Source organism: Tauraco erythrolophus, chromosome 12 (assembly GCF_009769465.1).
Source record: "Tauraco erythrolophus isolate bTauEry1 chromosome 12, bTauEry1.pri, whole genome shotgun sequence".
NCBI lineage: Eukaryota > Metazoa > Chordata > Aves > Musophagiformes > Musophagidae > Tauraco > Tauraco erythrolophus.
The window spans coordinates 8,652,705-8,670,383 of record NC_141476.1 but is presented as its reverse complement, the minus strand read 5'-3'; the positions used below and the strand labels follow the sequence as shown (position 1 = coordinate 8,670,383).

Genomic DNA, 17,679 nt, shown 5'->3' with positions numbered 1-17,679 from the left:
TTCGACTGAGGCATTTGATTTAAGAGGTGTCTGTGTGCTTTTTTCTAGTGGAAATGGAACAAAATCAAGCTGATGCTAAAAGAGTATGTTCTGTAAATCTCTACCCATCTCAGTTCTCTGTGCAGTACGGAGAGGCTGAAAGTATTATCAGTAACCTGAGCTGCCCACTGAAAAGAAATGATCAAAATACAATACATACAGTCACTACGGAGGGAATCGTTTAGAAGCTGAAAGAGCGGAAAGCTGTCCCAGGTGTCTGGGGGTTGCACCTCTAGCGCAGCATCCATATCCACTGCAAACAGTGACAGGAAGGTCTCCGCGTGCTCAACCATTAAGTCTGACCACCAAGCAAAGGCCTTCAGAGTTGGTAGAAAAAGATAATAAAGAAATATATTAGTTCTGATAAAGCACAGGGAAAGATGTTAGGCCACATATCTCAAAAAAAAAAAAAAAGTGCATCCCATGGAAACTACCTTTATTGTAAAGAGAACAGTGCTTTGAAGTGCTAGCCTGCACAGACAGTGCTAATCACAGGAATTAGGCACTGCTATTTTAATACAAAGGTTTATCGTAGAGGATCTATTCAGAGCTCCACTGTAAAGGCACGCAGCTGTAACACGGCAGAGAAGGTTTCATCTGTTCAATTTACAATAAATGACTTCATTCATCTTTAATTATGCTAATTATCAGAAAAATAAACTAATTCTTATTCTAAAGTATAGAAATTTGGGAGTTTTTTCACTGTGCTTGTGGGTTTTCTGCTGTAGTTTTCAACAGTTTAAATTTTATTTAGATTCACTACTTCCACTTCTCTTGAAAAACTAGAAGCCTAAGACATGGAAATCTGTCCTAAATCACTCACACTCTTTAGAAATATTTCAAGCAACACCAGTAAAAGTTATTAGAGCACTGTTCATTTTACATGGTTAGCTATACACACCCATAGAAACACACTACCACCTTCATAAAGCTACTGATTAGGAAACCGATTACAAAGCTCTATTATCGACATGCCAAGATCAAAAAAAACCAAAAAATCTACGGCCAGCCTATATTTTCACAGAGGCAGGAAAAAAATATATCTAAACTTGAAAACCAAAAAATATCAGTGAAGTAACTCATTCTCATGCACATGGGTCCTTAAAATTCACTGTACGGGCTCTCTGACGTGACATTCACATCATACATGGCTCAGATGTGAATGCTGCAAACGCATGCATGCGTGTTTAGTAATCACTTCTGGCTGGGAACATGCAATATGAGAAGTGCTGTCGTTAGGACCATGTGCTGTCATTTTGGAGTGATAGGAAATTACTCAGTGGCTTAAAGGATCTAAGAAAAAGCTTTTGCGGCACTTTGCAAGAAAAAGAAACCTCTAGCATAGGCGCAAGACTGGGGATGAAACGGAAAAGACTGGGAATGGATGAATCAGTTCGAAGAGGAATTGCCAGTCAGGGAGGGGTATTTTTTGCAGATTTTAGCAGACATGAAAAAGCAGAATGCACATTCATTTTTTCAGGGTTCAGTTTTGATTCCCTGATGAAGAACTGCACTGATGTGCAAAGCACAACTCCAGCTGCTGGTTCACTCGGCCACGGACAGGGAGCAGCACCCCAAAACCTGGTTACTGCCATGGACCCCTTTAGTTTTTACTATTTTGGCCTCACTTTGCAGCTGTCAGTCATAGCAGCAGGGACTATTTCCACTCCTTCGTTCCCCTAAAATATAAAGGGACTGATGTTGCCCTGCTGTTATTCCATGAGTTGACATAAAACTGGTGTTAAGACATACACAGGTTGGATGTGGCACTGAGTGTTACGCGCCCAGAGCACATCCAAGATGTGAAATAACCAATATAACTGAATAAATCCCAAACTAATCTTAGTGTTGGGCCTGCTCCGTCATAGGGGTGAAGACGTGGATGAGGTGAGCTGTGCCATGAAGGCACAGCTTCGGTGTGCCCAGGGGCAGGCTGGGCAAATGCCGTGCCTGGAGCGTCTAGGGTACAGCATCACTGTGGTCATGGCGTGGGGACAAGGCGGCTGCATCAGGCTCCTTCATCTGCAAACTGCCCTCAGCCCCATGCAGATGGAGGAAGTTGTTGGGCACCACTGCAGCAACACGTGCCCTGGGGTGCTTGGAAGGCTCAGGGGGAGCGGCGATGGTGGCCCCAGGTGTTGGCAGAGTTGTGACTCTGGAATAGCCAGAGCTGAGGCGAGGGAGCCCAGAGGGATGAGCGTGCGCGGCCACGCTCTTCAGCTCTTCCTCCCGCGTTGGGTGCTGGTGTCCGACTGAGTGCCCAGCCGGATGGCTGGGATGGGAGTGCTGCACGTGGAGGCGTTGAACCACGGTGAAATCGCACAGGAACCGAAATGTCAAGACCCAGGTCCGCTCCTGACGCCTGCTCAAACCTTCTCCCCAGAGGGTCCTCTTAAAAACTAGCAGGGCTCGTCTGCGGTTTGCGAGGAGGGCACCAGGCTGTCCTTGCACTGATGTCGTTTCTCTGGCTGTGCCTCTGCCTGCCAAGAGCCTGCCGTGCTGTGTCCCCATCGGATACTGCCCACAGGTCTGTGGCTAAAGAGCCATCACTACGAAGGACCAACGGCAACCGGCGTTTTGGGGGGAGGGAAAAGAGGGGAGGCCAAAGAATATCTTCTGCAACAAATCCCAACATAAACACTTCAGAGTCCTGCAATAAAAACCTGCTTCTGTGAAAAAGGGGAAAAAAAAAAAAAGAAAAAGCTAATTCTAAGAGATATTATGAAGAAAAGCATGTGATCATTTGTGGAAAAAAAATAGGCCCAAACCAGTCACAGTTTTCCTTTTGCTGGAAAAGTCAAATTAGCTCTGTAAGTCTCTAACCTATGTCAGGATCCTCAACCTCCTCCTCCCTAGTTTCGGTGAGCAGGACCTTCCTCCGCTGGGAGCGGTAACATCATACTTTGAAAATCTCCTTCTAAATGGTAACATCTCATTTATTTACCATCTACTTACCTGCTTTGCTTAAAACACATTGTAGAGGGGGGAAAAAAAAGCTTGCTTTCCAGCCAAACACACCTATTATCGTATATTTTACACATGGATACACATGTATATATGTATGACCTCAAGGAGTTAAAATACATATATACATATACACATATGTATACATAGAGAGAGAAAACACAAGTTTAAAAATAGGTGAATGCCATCGTCTCTGGCATTTGCCATCAGTCATCCAGAGGGAGGAAAAGGCAGGTGGGAGATGTCTGATGGGAGAGATGACACAATGACAGAGACCTCCCGCTCTCAGGGATTACAGACGTAGGCACACGGTTTCTGCTGCTGGTTTGCTTCTCTCTTACGGGTAAGACAAACCCAACGGACAAGACATGTACTTCGGGCATAATGGTTTTTGAATGTTTTCCATGCTCTGAGTATTATTTTCTGGGGGCTTATTAGCGAGTCTGCCTGGATGTCCATGTAGGGGAAAAAAGGGGCACATTTTAATTGCAAAAAGCGTTGGTTTTCAGTAAATTAAGACATTTCTTCGGTAAATCGTGCAATTTAAATTTCTGCTGAACACTCAAAGTAGACTGAAGACTCACATCTCACAGGTCGAACTTTCTCCAGGTGAATGGACAACGTCAAAAAAAAACTCACCTGGAATACTTTGAAAAGAAAAAAAAAAAGAAAGTGCAATACCTCAGCAATTGCCATCGCACAGTGAGAGCACAACGTGGTTACAACGCATAATAAAAATGAGTGATAAACCACCCAGTCTCTTCTCTCTCTTCCTTTGGGTGCAATTCCAAGTGTGCAGAGAGCTGGCCAACTGCCTGTACACTGCTGAAATGCCACAGCCACCCTCAGGACAGGGATTCAATAACGTACCGACAGTGTGCCGAGCTTCTGGAGAGAGATGATTTTCACCCTTCCAGGTCACCATTCAGAACAAGGGACCGGGATGCTTCCTATCTGTGTTGGCATTAACCTTCTGTCTCTAATCAAAACCTTGTGACACAAAAGACGCCGGAGAGCAGTTCTGAGTCTTCCTCCTGGTGAGGATCTCGGCAGCGTGGCCGGCTGAGCACAGCCGGTCCCATAACTGCTTCCTTTGGAAGTCTACTATTTTCAAAAATAACCTGTTATTTAAAAATCCAGCTGCTTCCCAGCTGGTTGTACATCCGGCCTGTGCTGGCGACAAGTGGAACAAAACATTCGTGATCCTCGGGCAGGTCATCGCGGTTCGTGCGCAAGTGCAGCGCTCTCGAGCACCCCCCGGGCTTTTGTGAAAACAGAAGTGCATTTCACTCTTCACCCCGTATATTCTCTCTCTACATATAAATACTGTATATCCAGTACAAGGCACATACAGACAAAACCAGAGGAGGACCACTACTGTTCTAGGCACTCGTGTAGTACTTAGTCCATCTCCACCACAGCGTACTAGAGGTGGGGCGAACGCAAAACGACAGAGGTAACAACAGGCTGAGGAGAGAGTCCAGGCAGGTAGGGTTGTGTCGGGATGTAACTGCAGCGCTCGTAAAATATACCCATTGCTACATGCACGGACCGGATCATTATGCCACATTTACCCTCCTGTGTCAGGCTACCAGCTCCGCAAGCAGCCGACTCGAAGTTGCTGTTACATTCCTCGGTCAACGCTACGGAAGCGAGGGCAACCCGGGTAAAATCCCAGTAGGAAACATGGCACTGAGAGGGCATGCACGAAATATGACAGGAGTGACTCGTTTCATTCGGTTTAGTCACATACCTCTTTCCCCTGCCAGGATCATCCAAGATTGAATGAACAGTAGAAAAACAGGGAGGAAATTTAAATATGCAATCAGGCATTAGTTGGGTGTTGTGGATTGTCGTGTATTATCAATAAGTTAAATTATACTGCAAATTTAATATACACTGGAATGATTTTTAGGTGATTGTGAGATTATTTATCAAATGCTCTTAATGCAAAATATATTGAGTATATATACCAACGGGAAGAAAAAGAGAAAATAGTGAATGAGGGTTACATTACCTACAGTCACAAACAATCACTGTTCACTCCGAATTTTAAAACGATTAACTTTTCAATACGTGTCCAAGAGCACCAGATTTACAGAGAACTCAAGGCTCAATCCTGCAAATACTCAGGTATGCAACGTCAGGGCTGAAAGGTCCTGACGTGCTGAGAGCGGGACCGCAGCCGGCAATGTCAGCTGCCTGTGGGGTCAAGTGTTTCCAGGATCAAGTCTCATGGTTTTCTGGTCTATATTTGACTACGACACGGTTTCAGTGGTTTTAAAACATGAATCTTTCCATTAAAGTGCTTTGAAGAGTTAGGAGTAGTAGTACCAGGCCTTAGATAACCCAAATCATGAGTAACAGAGAATAATTCATCCTAACCTCCGTTACTAGTAATTGAGGTATTCCCAAGAAGCCAAGGTAGAAGAGGCCAACAAGAAACCAGGTGAATTCATTATGTACTGCAGGGGCCCAGGGAAAACCCTAGAAACAACCTGAATGCTCAGAAATGGACAAAAAAAGAATTGTTTTGTTTTGTGGTGGTTTTCCTTGCTCCAGCTCTGGACAGCAGGAGCGGTCAGTCACTGCAGGGACCCCGCTAATGCTGTCTGGAGGCACAGACATGTGGCATTTTTTGGAAATATGATCTTTCTGAAAAGTGGACAGACTTGCTCTGGTATGTAGTTGGTGGTGAATATATCTGGCCAGATTCAGCTCCTGCTGGCACTGTACGAAAGGCTGCAGACTGACGTAGAGGAGAGCAGAATTTAATTAATTTCTCCTTCAGCCCTCCCTCTCCTCTGCGAAAGCCATCTTCATGGACTGCGCTTTGCTTTCATCGCACTCGAGCACTGTTATTTAAGAATACTTTTGGCTTTTAAAGAAGATAACCCAGCACCAGTTGGGAAGACATCACACAAATATACAAAGCTCCCAGCAAGCCACTGGAGCCTGCATAAGACCTGGGGGACACGACCTCGCAGGGCACCGCTGCTCACCTCCGCATGGTGTTCTTCGTTTTGCTGTAGGACTTCAATTACCAATTCTGCCAGACGTATTGTATCTTCTAACTTTTTAGCTGGTGTGACTAACCGGCCTACATTTTCTGTAGTACAAGAACTCGAGTTAAAAGGGAGGCAGAACGAAAAGCTAGATGTACAGTAAGTTATTTTAGAGGTTAAAAAAAAAAAAATCCCATAATACTCTACAGCTTTAAAGATCTTTTCATGCATATGTTAAATACTTACATAATTAGTACTGAGCAAACCAGAAAGCCACATTCGTTATTATACTATGAAAACGCAGTGCTCCAGCTCCAAATTTCACAATACTGTCAGAGTTGTTTTGCTTTATGGTGAGATGGTGGCACTTTATTAGCTCAAATAAGAACATCACATTCCCTAAAGACAGCATCTGGCCACTAATATACGAACAACATGTATCCTTCGATGTAGATGATGCTATTATAGAAATCACGTCTATCTTCTTTTAAAATTCTTTTAAGAAGATCAATTCAAACAAATCTGTCTGCACTTTTAATAAATTGTCAGACTTGAGCAATTTAAATGTCATCTGCTACTGAAGGCAAAAATTGCAGGTCTGCCTTGCTCCAGGATTTAACTCCACAAGGGTCAAGGAGTTACGCATGCTGAAGGGAGTGAAAAGTGGTAAATCCCACGTTCGTAGGTAAGATTTATATGGGAAAAGAGATGCAACTTTACAGCACAAACCCCGCAAACAAACCAAAGAGTTTAAATCCTGGAGCTTGGGGTGTTCAGCTATATTGAGCTATTTTGCAGTGTTTTCTGAAGGCTTTTAAAAATAATTCAATTATGCTCTGCTAGGTAATTTATATTATTAATAACATATCAAACATCTGAGGTGCTAACAATCTGGAACATTTAAAGTATTTCACTAGAAATAATACAGAGAAAAAGAAAATAATCACATTTTCATTGAACGACAGAGCTGGCTGAGTGCAACCGAGGAGGTTTCTATGAGCTGACACTGCGGCTCGCTTCCCTGGGCTGTGCAAAATCTCAGTGCCATGGTCACCCTGAAGAGAAGTGGAGCAGGAGACCTGCTCCTTGGGGACAAACCTACGCTGCAGTATGTCACCACGTTAACTCCAGACACATCCCTCCGGTTAATGACCGAGTGCCAAGCCCAGCTCTCCAGTGCAGCTAGGGTAAAGAACGGCACTTCGGTAGCTACAACAGCCAACTCACACCTCTGCACTGGTCATAGAATCATAGAATGGTTTGGGTTGGAATGGACCTTAAAGATCATCTAGTTCCAACCCACCGGCCATGGGCAGGGACACCTTCCACTACACCAGGTTGCCCAAAGCCTTATCTAGCCTGGCCTTGAACACTTCCAGGGATGGGGCATCCACAACTTCTCTGGGCAACCTGTTCCAGTGCCTCACCACCCTCAGAGGGAAGAATTTCTTCCTTAGATCTAATCTAAATCTCCCCTCTTTCAGTTTAAAGCCATTGCCCCTTGTCCTATCACTACACGCCCTTGTAAAAAGTCCCTCTCCAGCTTTCTTGTAGCCCCTTTAGGTACTGGAAGGCTGCTGGAAGGTCTCCCTGGAGCCTTCTCTTCTCCAGGCTGAACAACCCCAGCTCCATATTATGTATTTATATTATCCATGATGTATATTTTGGCCTCTCCATGCTATTAAAGCTGGAGAAATTGTAAATGGATGAAGTATCAAAAACCAAATAACCAAATCAATCTGCAATTAGCAGCGTACAGCAGACTTTATGTTCCCAACACAGCAAAATGCTAGCAGTGCATGCGCTGAAGTGCCTTTACTAGCAAACACCTTGGAATTTCCAAAGGAGCCCAGCTAAGCCAGCAGCTCGGGTCCTGCTGATGCGCAAGGCGCTGGCTGGGCATCTCACTCCAGCCTTCTGCACATACTAGTTTTTTGCTAGTTTAGGCCTTCTTCACTGATGGGACAGAAACTTGTGGTTGCAATCAGGTGGCACCGCTCTGCTCTGCTGGCTCATCCAGGAGAAAGCCCTGCCTTGCTGAAGGCTTGGTCAGGTTAGAGGACTTAATTCTCCCCCTCAAAATCTTGCCTGCTCGAAGTTTTCCCTGAAAATCTGTCTACAGGTAACAAATTTGCCACAAAAAGGAAAGCCGTATTTTTCAGAACTGTCACATTTGGGTGGTCGAGAGAGGGGTACGTGGGCTGGTTTTCAGAGGAGCTCAGCAATCCGGTCATCTGAAGTCTGGCACGGCAGGTGCTGAGCTTGGCCGGGAGATGCAACACGGTAAAGCACCATGCAAATGAACTCTACATTTTTGCTGATTTAAGCCACAGATAGAGGCCTTGGGGGTTTCTTCTCCAGTTTTCCTTTTGTTTCTTGTATTACTGGAAACAAACAAACAAAAAAATCCAGGTTCCTCTTAATGTAATTAATTGGGCAAACACTGAAATTGGATAACTGCTGGTTAACTCCTCATTCTTTCTTCTATTCAATCCAGCATCACTGGCTACAAGAAGTAGAAACCTCTTCCTTTTGCAAAAGGAGTCCAAAGACATGTCCCTTAGTAAGCTCTGGTTGTTTCTGCACCTCCAAAGCCCAGGGGAAGCTTTTCCATTGATCAGAGCAGCATCAGGCCCATTCTCATTTGCAACACTGATCTGCTCTCAAATACAACTGAAAGACAAAAGTGTTAATAAGAACAACTGCTCAGAGATGCTGTCTTTAAAGAAAATATTGATGCTTATACAACTTTGGCAGCCAGCAGATGTCAATCTTAATTTTTTTTCTTCTTATTTTAAATATTTCCCTGGTTAAGTTACTATACATCAGAATATTCTGCTAAGATAGCTGGAGCACTGACAGTTACATGAAACGTATACGATATACTTATCAAACATTTCATCCAACATCATGTAAAGCTCATACATATTTATAGTTTTCATGCAAAATGTTATGCAACAACAATGTTATTTTGTGCTGACGTTGATATTTGAAAATGTTGCATATGTCAGACATTGCTAGACAAAAAAATGTGGACATTTTGAAATAAATGCTACCTCTAAATCTCTGAAACCTACCACATCACGCTAGGTATTTTGTATAAAGCTGCACATGAGAATTAGCTTTCTACTGCTACACAAGCAACTGCTAGACTAGAAAACCACTGAATAAAAGGAAGGAAGACTATTACAGTACTTGGCGGCTGTTTGGCCATGCCTTTGAGCATGTGATTGATCATGTTAGTCTGCGTTTGAGGAGATGATGGTGGCCCAGCCGGCGGCTTAGGCTTGGACGGACGGGCTGCTTGTGCATGACGGAGAGAGACGTCAAAAGTAAAGAGACAAATGACTTCATAAACAGTGACAAAAAGATGGAATCTTCAAAAGGAACATAAGCAGAAATGATCGAATACACATGGAATAAGCTGCTGGGTTTTTGCTTATCGGTACTTGAAGTATTACACGGTAATGACACCATTTGACAACACGTATCCTAGAAGTCAGCAGATTTGAACATCCTACGGTACTGTGCAATCAGAAAGCTAAAAATTCAACACAAGTATGAAACTGCACTTCATGCAGCCATGTGAGGAAACTGAAATAGGTTAATTCAGTTAAAATGCCGGAATTCAGAAAAGGTGAACTAAAAAAGATGAGTTTAAGTCAGCGTCCCAGTGCTTAGGTACATTTAGCAATAGAATAATGAGCCACAGGAATTAATTGCTTTGCAAATATCAATTACACATTTTAGAATTAAACGTCACTGTTGGTTAAAGGGAGCTATAAAATATTCTTGTGCAATTTAAACATGTAAAAAAATCTGTCACTTAAAAATGTGTGGTTCCTGATCGTTTCCAGCTCATTTAATTATTTTCAACTTGGAATTCTAGTGGCTTTTATATTCTGGGTTGAATCATATATAAAAACTTGCCAGCTCTATCAAATATGTTACTTGCTATTCCAAATGTTAGAATACTGCAATCAGGACTTGACCCATCTGTCATATAGTTTACAATATCAGCATAGGAAAAATTCAAAGAAAATAGCCTTTCCTTTTACATACACTCAGAGAATAAATTATATACTGCGAATATGCTAACACAATAGTTTCTGTTCCATTTAATAACAGTTTTCAGCAGTATTGTGACTATTTTTAATAATGCCATTTGCAAGGAATCTGGCATATTTATCTGGACATTCTATTGCCAAAAGTCCTTGCCATTTTGCTTGCATTTTCCAGTGGGAAAAAAAAAAATTGGTTGGCTTGTGCAAAGTAGATTTCTGATTGCTTTTAATTCTCACAGAATTATAACACTTATCAAAGTATAATAAAGAATATTCGAGTAAACCATCAGTTAAAGAGTATGAGTTAGGTTTGCTTCCCTCTCCATACATACAGAGATACACATACGTACACAAACACACGTACAATGCGCACGTGCACGCGCGCACACACACATTTTTAGTCTTTTAAGCTGTGTAATGATTTAATTCAGACTCTCAGATTCAAGCTACTGGTTTCTGGCCTTTTTTGTTTTATTTTTTTTTTTCCAATAGCAGGGAAAAAAATCGCTCTATTTGTTCATCTCTGGAGTCATCCTGATCCTTGTTCAATGTTTACCAAGGGTAGCTTTGTCTCCTGAAACAAACCTCTCAGCCTCAAGTGACAAAAATAACTGTTTTTTGGGCATTGCTCTAATGACTTTCACTCTAATTTAAAACATAAGCAAGAATTCAATTTGGCTACTCACTGATGGTTCCTGAGCTCAACACGTAGATGTAGAAATAATATTTTACTGCCCATCACTATGCAGAGCAGTTTGTGCCAAGGTCCCTGATGGGAAGGGAGCGTGGGGAGAAGGGACTGCACATCTCCTCCCACCCGCATTTGGAAACCACGTGGTGGGAACCTCTCGCTACCCAGGGCAGTCCATCAGGCTCCAAAGTTGGGAGAGCCAAAGAAAGACAGCTCTTCCTAGGACTGTCAAAGCCAGGGGAAAATCACATCCCAGAATTGCATCCCTCTGCGCCTCTCAGTGCTGTGACCCTCAACTACCCTTAAACGTCAGTCCAGCCCCTGCATCTCCAACAGCTACCCATCGGAAAATAGATATCAGACTTCATGGACATTCGGACTCTATTGTGTCAAATGGCTTGACATGGGCAAGTGTTCTCTGTCCTAGAGAAAAGCCATTAGCTGAGGAGGAAGAGGAGGAAGAGGCAAGAGATACAGTAGCACTGAGACTTCACAAATTGCTAGTGCAGTGCGTACAGAACAGCTTGGAGGAGGCTCTGGGGTGGCTTTGGGGTGGCTTTCACTTGCCTGGGAGGTCTGTGAGAGATCCCTCCCAGTGCCTCATTCCTGTTCCTGGCATCTCCCTGCCACCACCAGCTCTTGAAAACAAGCTTCCACAAGGGATTACAGCAGGTTCAGCAACAAGCTTTTGATGTAATTCTCATCTGGCCCAATCTGCAAAAATATTCAGCTCTTTTGTTCATTTAAATTTTTCAGACCCAAATCCAAGGCTCTTGCATGATGGCTGCAAAACTGCCTGGAGCGGAAGGAGAGGAGAGGGTTCTTCCTGGGGACACTGGACACTGCGTGAGCCCTGACCTACCTTTTTCTTTGTTGCCTCTTTATTGCAAGAAAATTTAAAAGATTAAGGTCTGGCTAAGGAAAGTGATTTATTTCATCCGTAAACTTAAATACAAATCGGGCCATGACTGCAATGCCCCATAGGGCACTGGAGTTTACATGATTCTCTGGGTCCAGGTCTCGGAGATGACATGTGGAGTCCCTTTCATCGGGGGCCTCGGCTCCTGCTCAGAGCGAGGGAGATGCGTAACGCTGGATGGGTTTTATGGCACTTGCCAGCGATCAGCTGCAGCGTGTGTGGCAGGTTTTGTTTCACTTTGGCTTTTCTTCCTTCCCTGTCCTTTTCCTCTCTAATCCCTCGCCACAGCCAATTTAGCATCAGAAATGCTTTTGTATTCATTGCTCACCTGTGTCAAATGGATAAGATTTAAACATCACCATCACTGAAATCTGAGGCAGGAGGAGGTTTCTCCTTACTAACAACCTGACACAGTGCTTTCCTGGACAAACTTCTGCCAAAGGTTTTTACACTTCTGCATGATACTTGCAAATAAAATACTTGCAGAAATTCAAGTTACTTGGCAAAATCTGGGATTGTGCTTACAATAAGCTTCAGCCTGCAATAACAGGTATATTTAAAAATTTATGCTACTTCGGTTACGTATATTGCATACAATTCATTGCGTTTTATGTATTCATTTACAGACCGGAAGATTTTCAAACTCCATATTTCTCACTCAGTATCATGATTTCTGCTAGATGGGCTACTAACACATCAGCAACAGTGAGAATTACACTTGCAATAGGAGAATAGTATTGTTGACTTTTCGTATTTTTTAAAAGCATAGCCACTGAGTCAATGGTTTCTTTGCAATAATTAAAAATATACGAGCCCTGCCAAAGGCTTTAGTATTTAAGTGTTATGTGTGTGTTCATTTGTGAGCCAATCATGAAAATGATAAAAAGAGCTGCTGTTCTCAAGATAACTATAAAGAATAATGAACTTAGCCTGAGGACGAGGCAAAGCAGCCTTTTATTATATTCATGAAATGAATTTGCATGTATCTGAAAGGGATTTCAGTGATGATACCGATTTTTCTTTCAAAATAAGATGTGTTATCTTAAAAGTAAGAAAAATTCACAGAAATGTTTTTCTTTCCAACTCAGAAAGACACTCTAATTCAGCTCTCAAAACTCAACATACTGAAAAGAGAACTGATCTCCTGACTTTCTGATGATTATTCAGCCTAGTGAGGAATTTTTGCATATCTGAATTATATCTCATGCCTCAGGCAGCCAGTTGCTCTGCAGTTGGTAAGAGACTTGTAGAAAGATAATGGCACAGTGCAGATCTTTGTGATTTTTGAAGCTCTTGTGATAACTTTGATACTGCTTTAAACACTGCCTTTGAAAGGGCGAAAGGAAATCTGGAAAGCTGCATAACGATTCTTCGTTAAACACAATTGAATGCCATTTCAAGGAATGAAACAAATAAAGCAGCAGCTCAGCAGCACAGGTTGTAGTGAATGCCTGAGTTAAAGCGTATGATTTATTAATGACTTCAGACTCCACTCCCACATACAAAGGCTGATGTTTTCATACATTTCGCACCTGTATTTATTTGGGGAACGTAATTTTATTTTCTTTTGAAGCTTTGTGGTTTATCGCAAACGGTGGCAGTGATTGCCTAGCAGTGGCTGGGCTGACAAATCTCACAGGACTTCTCCTTATCTCAGACCAGGTTCATCCATCCACAGGCAGCTCAGCCCCGAGTATTTCAGCACACTTGCTAAGGGTTACGGATACGTGCGCAGAGCTTCCCAGGCTGAGATCCAGAAACAGGGAAGGCAAGTGATGTAAAGTAAGCATGGGGACTGTGACAAGGGCCAGTACGAACGCCTGGGAAAATACTACTGCTTCTGAACAGCCTGCTGCACTGCGCTAGTCCAAAACCAACCTCTTCTGCACCCGCTTCCTCGGCTGAGGACGCTTTCCACGCCTGCCAGGCCAAGCACTACAGGCAAGATGATCCACGGCCGAGGCTGACGAGCTGAGCTGAGGCTGATGCAGCCAGAGCGGCCACGCTTGGTCCTTCTCCTGCGGGTGCACACGGATCCCCAGACTGACACAGGCACCTGAGAGATGTCTGCCTCTTCCCGGGCACCACAGCTGCCTCTCACCGCTCCACGGGCAGCACTGACTCCCGCACTGACCGGGTTTCGGCTTTGCACCCACCCCGGCGCCAGCCTCAGGTGTGTTTTCAAGGGAAGTCAGGCTTCCCTTCCCCGTCAGCCTGGCCGTGAGGGAGAGATCTGGGGAGGACAGGCACATGCCAGTGATGCCGTGCCTCCGGAGTCCTGCTTCCATGGGCAGGGGATGGGCACAAGCGAAAACCTGACATTTTTGGATAGCCCGAGAGTAGCTGATTTCCCTTGGTGACAGAGCGACAGGACTTCAGTGGGTCCCTCTGCTCTCCAGTTGCTTTTCACTCGCAGTCCGTGCCTCCTTGCTCTGGAGACCTGCCTCCATCATCCCTGCGTCTCCTCCACTTCTCATCTCTGTGCATCAAGTCAGCAGTACCATGAGAAGCTTCTCTTTACAGAGACCAAAAGCAAATCACAATATGAGAAATACTCGGTCTGAAAACTCAAAAAACCCAAATTCTTACACTAAACACAACCAATTGCCAAACTGACAACTATCGCCTTGGCTGGCACCAGCTCTCAAGCTGCCTGTACCCAACTCCAGCAGTGCAAAGTGGCATTTGTATTCAAGGGATCCCTCAGTGCCAGGGCACTCCAACACAGTGCAGCACGTTTCACAAATCCTGTGCTTAAGGGACGGAGAAGTTCTTCTTTTCTAAAGGAATGATGGATTCCCAACTTACATAAATAAGCAGACGAATGCTTATTAAAAGGTTGCACTTATTAATCTGAGTGTTAGTACTTTTGTCTGATTAATAATTAAAACAAGTCATTCATCTTTAATTGTTTTAGCGTAATGTTCTGTTTAATGTTCTATTTTATATCAATATTTTTAAAGCCAGGCAAGAGACTGCATGCTTTTTGGGAGAAAGGACATCAAAGGGTGGCATTTGTGTGTTTAAGAATAAGTTGTTTCCACTATCTTATTTTTATTCTTGCTTTTGGCAAAACAAATAAAAAGTCAGGCCAAAACCCAGTCACTTTTGACTCCACTTAAGCTGAGGAACTGGTTTCAAGTTGAGTCCTGCTGACCTTGCCTGAAAATTTTTCATTTAAGACAACGGGAGATTTGTGGACTTGAAGTGGCAGAGTCACAACTCCCTGCATCCTTTCACTCGCTCCAAGCATCGAGAAGAAGCAGTTTTATTTTTAAACAAGCTGGGCCATAGAAACGTCCTTCTGACTTTCTAAACCGTAAGCACGTGACGAGCCATTTTCAGTGAGCGCGGTGCCCAGCGCGTTTATCGCGCTCAATGCCCAAGAGCCCACGCTCGCTTCAGTCTGCTGCAGGCAATGGCCATAGCTGGGATTGCTCTATGTGCTATTTGTTTATTTGCACCTCTCATAGCTGTAGGGAAAAATTATTCTCCATTTTCTAAATATTTATGGTTATTCAAAATTAATTTTAGTGTCAGGCCATTGCTCTAGATCCTGGGCCAAATTTGAGCTGTCGAGGCCTGGAGATGTCAGGGCAGAACTTGGCCCAGCCTCTTGTGCTGCTTCTTAACAGCAATTTCCCTTTGCAAACAGAGCTGAAATCAACCCAATCCTTCTTTCTTTTTCTTTTTTTTTTTTGTTTTGATTGTTTCACAAAACAGAACAATCTACTCACAAAAAGAAATGAACAGTTCAGGTTTCAAGGACTTTCAAACTAGGACTCTGGGATACAACAGAAACGAGAACAGGGGCTGCAGAGCTCCACCAGCCCTTCTGAAGAGACAGGCACTTGAGCTGAGCCTTTGCCTTGTTACATGTCACCACAGGTCATAAACGAGAGACAAACAAGACTTCTGTCCCACCGGATTGTTTGTTACACATTAACGAAAAAATAGAAAACAACAAAAAAAACCCCAAAACTAAAAACCCAGTCCTCCCATCAAGGCATAAAACAGAAGATATGAAAACCAAAAATGAACGTTAGTTTAGTTATAAATGTGCTCGTTAGGTGTGTTAAATTAATGGCCAAATCACCAACATTTTTTGACCCAAAATGAGTGGCAGTTCTTTTGGAAAACACGAAACTTTCTCTTTACAAAGGCTAGACTCTCCTCTCAAACTGTCTCCTAAGAAGATACTATATTGCTATAAGGTATTTCTAATCTACACTCTATTCTAAGGGAGGAGGAAAAGGAGATTATGTAGACAGCACAAATTAACTCCTTAAGTATTAATGCATCTCCGTTTTCAGCCTGAAGGAGTACATATCTTAAGGAGCTATGAAAAAAAGAAAACAAAATCAATATAACTCAACAGTCCTAGCAATTTATAATGCATATACAATTGTTCACCTGCGTCCTTTTGATTCTCTATATGAAAGAGAGAAAGCAACAAGGAGAGAAAAGAGAGAAACAAGAACAGATATGCAGGATTAATGAGCAAGTGGACCGCACAGCCCCCCACTTATGCGTGATATATGACATTTGAAAAGAAGAAAAGTCGCCCCGTCTCACCCCCCGCCCCCCCAAAGCACGGGGTTACCAAAAGAAGCTCCTTTCACGGGGGTGAAAGAAAATGCTGCACAAATAGAAAACCAGAGAGGGCGAGCTCTGAGGACACGGAGGGGCTCTCCAAGTGACAACGGGGCTGGGATGTCCCCGCCAGAGCTCGGCGCAAAGGAGTCGGTCAAAAAATGGAGGAGGAGAGCGAGTAAAGCGCATCCTTCCGCTCGAGAGCTAACGGACGGGAGACACGTAAGATCTGACGTACAGAGAAAGGACAGCCTCATACGATCTTATACACAGGGTCGGGTACGGATCTTATACGCGGGCAAAGGGACGGCTTTTTCCAAGTGTCCTTTATCTGACCTCTAGCTCACTGCTCCCCGACGTAGCTGCTACCTTTCCATTGTGTACCAGTGACAAGCACTTCACAAATTGGGGTTACACAGAAGCAAAGTAAAAATGCATTCAGGTCACGGACATAAAGAGGAACCGAAAAAACTTACAGACGATCTGAGTTTATCACAAACAGATGGGTTAATTGTCGAACCTGGTTTAGGCTGATAAAAAGTGACTGGACTTCTCACACTGGGTTTCACAGACAGAAGCAACAGACAAGCCAATGCTAAAAGACTTGAAGCAAGGAGAGTGAGTTTGGTTTGGATCTGGACTTTCTTGAGGTAATGAGAACGGAAAGAGTGAGGACAGCATGGAGAGGAGGGTGGTAGGTACTCACGAATGGTTAAATCCATCACTTGAGAGGCCAAGCAGAAGACAGGATGCTCATACATTTCTCTCTTTTTCCCTATAAAAGAGGATTTGGGCATGCAAGAGGCTTAGGTCAGAGGTAAAGAGGTTATAGGCTATAGGTCAGAGGAAAACTTTATATTAGGTTCAAAGGAAAGTAGCCGTAGAGTATTTTGGGATACACACAGGATAAAAGGAAGAAAGAAAGAAAAAAAAAAAAAACAAAAACAAAAACGGAGAGTTAAATTGGAGATCTACTGGATTAACCATTCAGCATGCCCATGAGTCACAAGAGAGGCTGTGACCATGACTCCAGAGGGTTGCTCTGAACTGTTTGCAAGAATATAATGATCAAAACGTCATGAGTAGAGGGAAATAGAATTTCACTGGTTCAAGGCTCCGAGATACTAAGGATTTCAGCCTTCAGTATCTAAGGCTTTCACAGGTATTTCTTCATAAGCATAGCCTCAAGCACTGCTGCCACTTATCTGGTTTTGCATCTCTGACAAAACTGTCCTGAACACGTGGCTACTCAAACGTCAGCTTTCAAAAGCAAGATTTCACAGCCATGTACGGCGCGCAGGAACGCATCTCACCAACGTAAATTTGTTATTTGCTCTTCTAAGGAAGTATTTGAACACGTGGTGGACTATGCTCATGAGAGAAAACCCGATGCATGCAGCTGGC

General features: G+C 43.5%; 1 protein-coding gene across 14 annotated transcripts in view; it reads right to left on the bottom strand.

Moving 5' to 3' along the window:
- CADPS (calcium dependent secretion activator) overlaps nucleotides 1–17,679 on the bottom strand; it is a 220,084-nt gene that overhangs the window by 50,184 nt on the left and 152,221 nt on the right. For 4 of the 14 annotated variants that reach the window (XM_086619184.1, XM_086619183.1, XM_086619185.1 and 1 more), the window contains 4 exons: nucleotides 16,982–17,050; nucleotides 16,096–16,113; nucleotides 6,006–6,112; nucleotides 200–356 (listed from right to left, as the gene is read on the bottom strand). In XM_086619184.1, coding sequence (XP_086475310.1) covers nucleotides 200–356; nucleotides 6,006–6,112; nucleotides 16,096–16,113; nucleotides 16,982–17,050 — 351 coding nt within the window. Of the gene's footprint in view, nucleotides 1–199; nucleotides 357–5,978; nucleotides 6,113–9,203; nucleotides 9,309–16,095; nucleotides 16,114–16,981; nucleotides 17,051–17,679 lie in introns of all 14 variants that reach the window. The other 10 variants (XM_086619189.1, XM_086619193.1, XM_086619194.1 and 7 more) reach the window with 6 other exon arrangements.